General features: G+C 42.1%; 1 protein-coding gene across 1 annotated transcript; it reads right to left on the bottom strand.

The window, feature by feature from the left end:
• Window positions 1–80: 80 nt before the first annotated feature.
• Window positions 81–1,638, bottom strand: SARC_15657 (hypothetical protein; the record flags this gene model as incomplete). Its single annotated transcript, XM_014290227.1, has 2 exons — window positions 81–184; window positions 1,375–1,638. Coding segments are annotated over 2 exons (368 nt in total), but the record flags the coding sequence as incomplete, so codon positions are not given.

Raw genomic sequence — 1,638 nt, forward strand, 5'->3', positions numbered from 1 at the left:
TGTGTGTGTGTGTGCGTGCGTGTGTGTGTGTGCGTGCGTGTGTGTGTGTGTGTGTGAGCGTGTTTCTGTCACCCGCATACTTTGCATTCTGCTTCTTGTTGGCCAGTTCTTCCTTGAGTGCATTGACTGTAGCCTCGTGTGCTTTAAACGCCTCCTTCATATTCTCATTCTTTTGATCCGCCTCCTGCAACCACAACGAGTTAACGAGTTCAAAACATTGTGCAGAGTTTAGAACGCCGGTTAGTGGATATACTGATGGGCAAGTGGTGCTATGGAATGTATGTAAAATTGAAATAATGATACAGCTAGTATTGGCATTGGAATATATGTAACACTAAAATATTTATACAGTTAGTATTGGTGTTAGAACATATGCATTATATAAACAATCGTGTTGATAAGATAAAAGCTTGGTCAATCACCCACTTTCTGACCGTGTACTAAACATCCTCACAAGTCATACGTTTTGTTTAGACATGCACTCCTCCGAACACTTATACTGTGGCGAGATAAAGACGCACACAAACCGTACTGTGTAGGTATAAAGCGATAAACTATATTTGGTATAACAAACATAAATGGAATACGGTGATGAGATGTAACCTTTCTCTCACCTTCTGTCGCTGTAGCAGGAGCCCTAAAACCATATAAACCATATAAACCATATAAACCATATAAACCATACATGCATGCACACGCGCTTGTAAACACTTAGAGTTGCGTACGGATATACAATGTATCGCGCACACATCAGCTATACTAACCAACCAAACAATCTACGAGCGTAATGTCTTTCAAAGTATTAATAAACATAAGACTATACGCACGTGTAGACTAACCCCTCACATGCTGTCGTTGTGCCTAAACCATACATGTATGCCCACACTCCTATCAACACTAGAACTGTATACGAAGACACAATGTATCTCACACATAACAACTATACTAACCAACCAACCAATCTGCGCGAGCAGTGTATATCCGAGCACTAGTAAACATAAGACTATATTGCACGAGTACGTCTACCCCCCACCTGCTGTCGTTGTGCCTAAACCATACATGTATGCCCACACTCCTATCAACACTAGAACTGTATACAAAGACACAATGTATCTCACACATAACAACTATACTAACCAACCAACCAATCTGCGAGAGTAGTGACTATCCGAGCACTAGTAAACATAAGACTATATTTCGCGAGTAGTCTACCCCCCACCTGCTGTCACTGATAATAAACATAAGACTATATTGCACGAGTAGTCTACCCCCCACCTGCTGTCACTGATAATAAACATAAGACTATATTGCACGTGTATTGCTGTCATTGCTAATAAACATAAGATTATATTGCACGTGTAGTCTACCCCCCACCTGCTGTCGTTGCACCAGTAGTCCATCCAGGTCTTTGATCTCCACTGTGAGGTCGTCGCACTTCTGTGCCGTCTTGCGTTCTGTGTCCTCAAACTTCTTCTTCTTCTTGAACAGCTTGCCCGTCTCCTTTTCTAATTGCTGTGTTTGTGTGTGTGTGTATTTGTGTGTGTGTGTGTCTTTGTGTGTGTGTGTATTGTGTGTGTGTGTGTGTGTGTGTGTGTGTGTGTGTGTGTGTGTGTGTGTGTGTGTGTGTGTGTGTGTGTG

Source organism: Sphaeroforma arctica (assembly GCF_001186125.1).
Source record: "Sphaeroforma arctica JP610 unplaced genomic scaffold supercont1.6508, whole genome shotgun sequence".
In the NCBI taxonomy this organism is placed as follows: Eukaryota; class Ichthyosporea; order Ichthyophonida; genus Sphaeroforma; species Sphaeroforma arctica.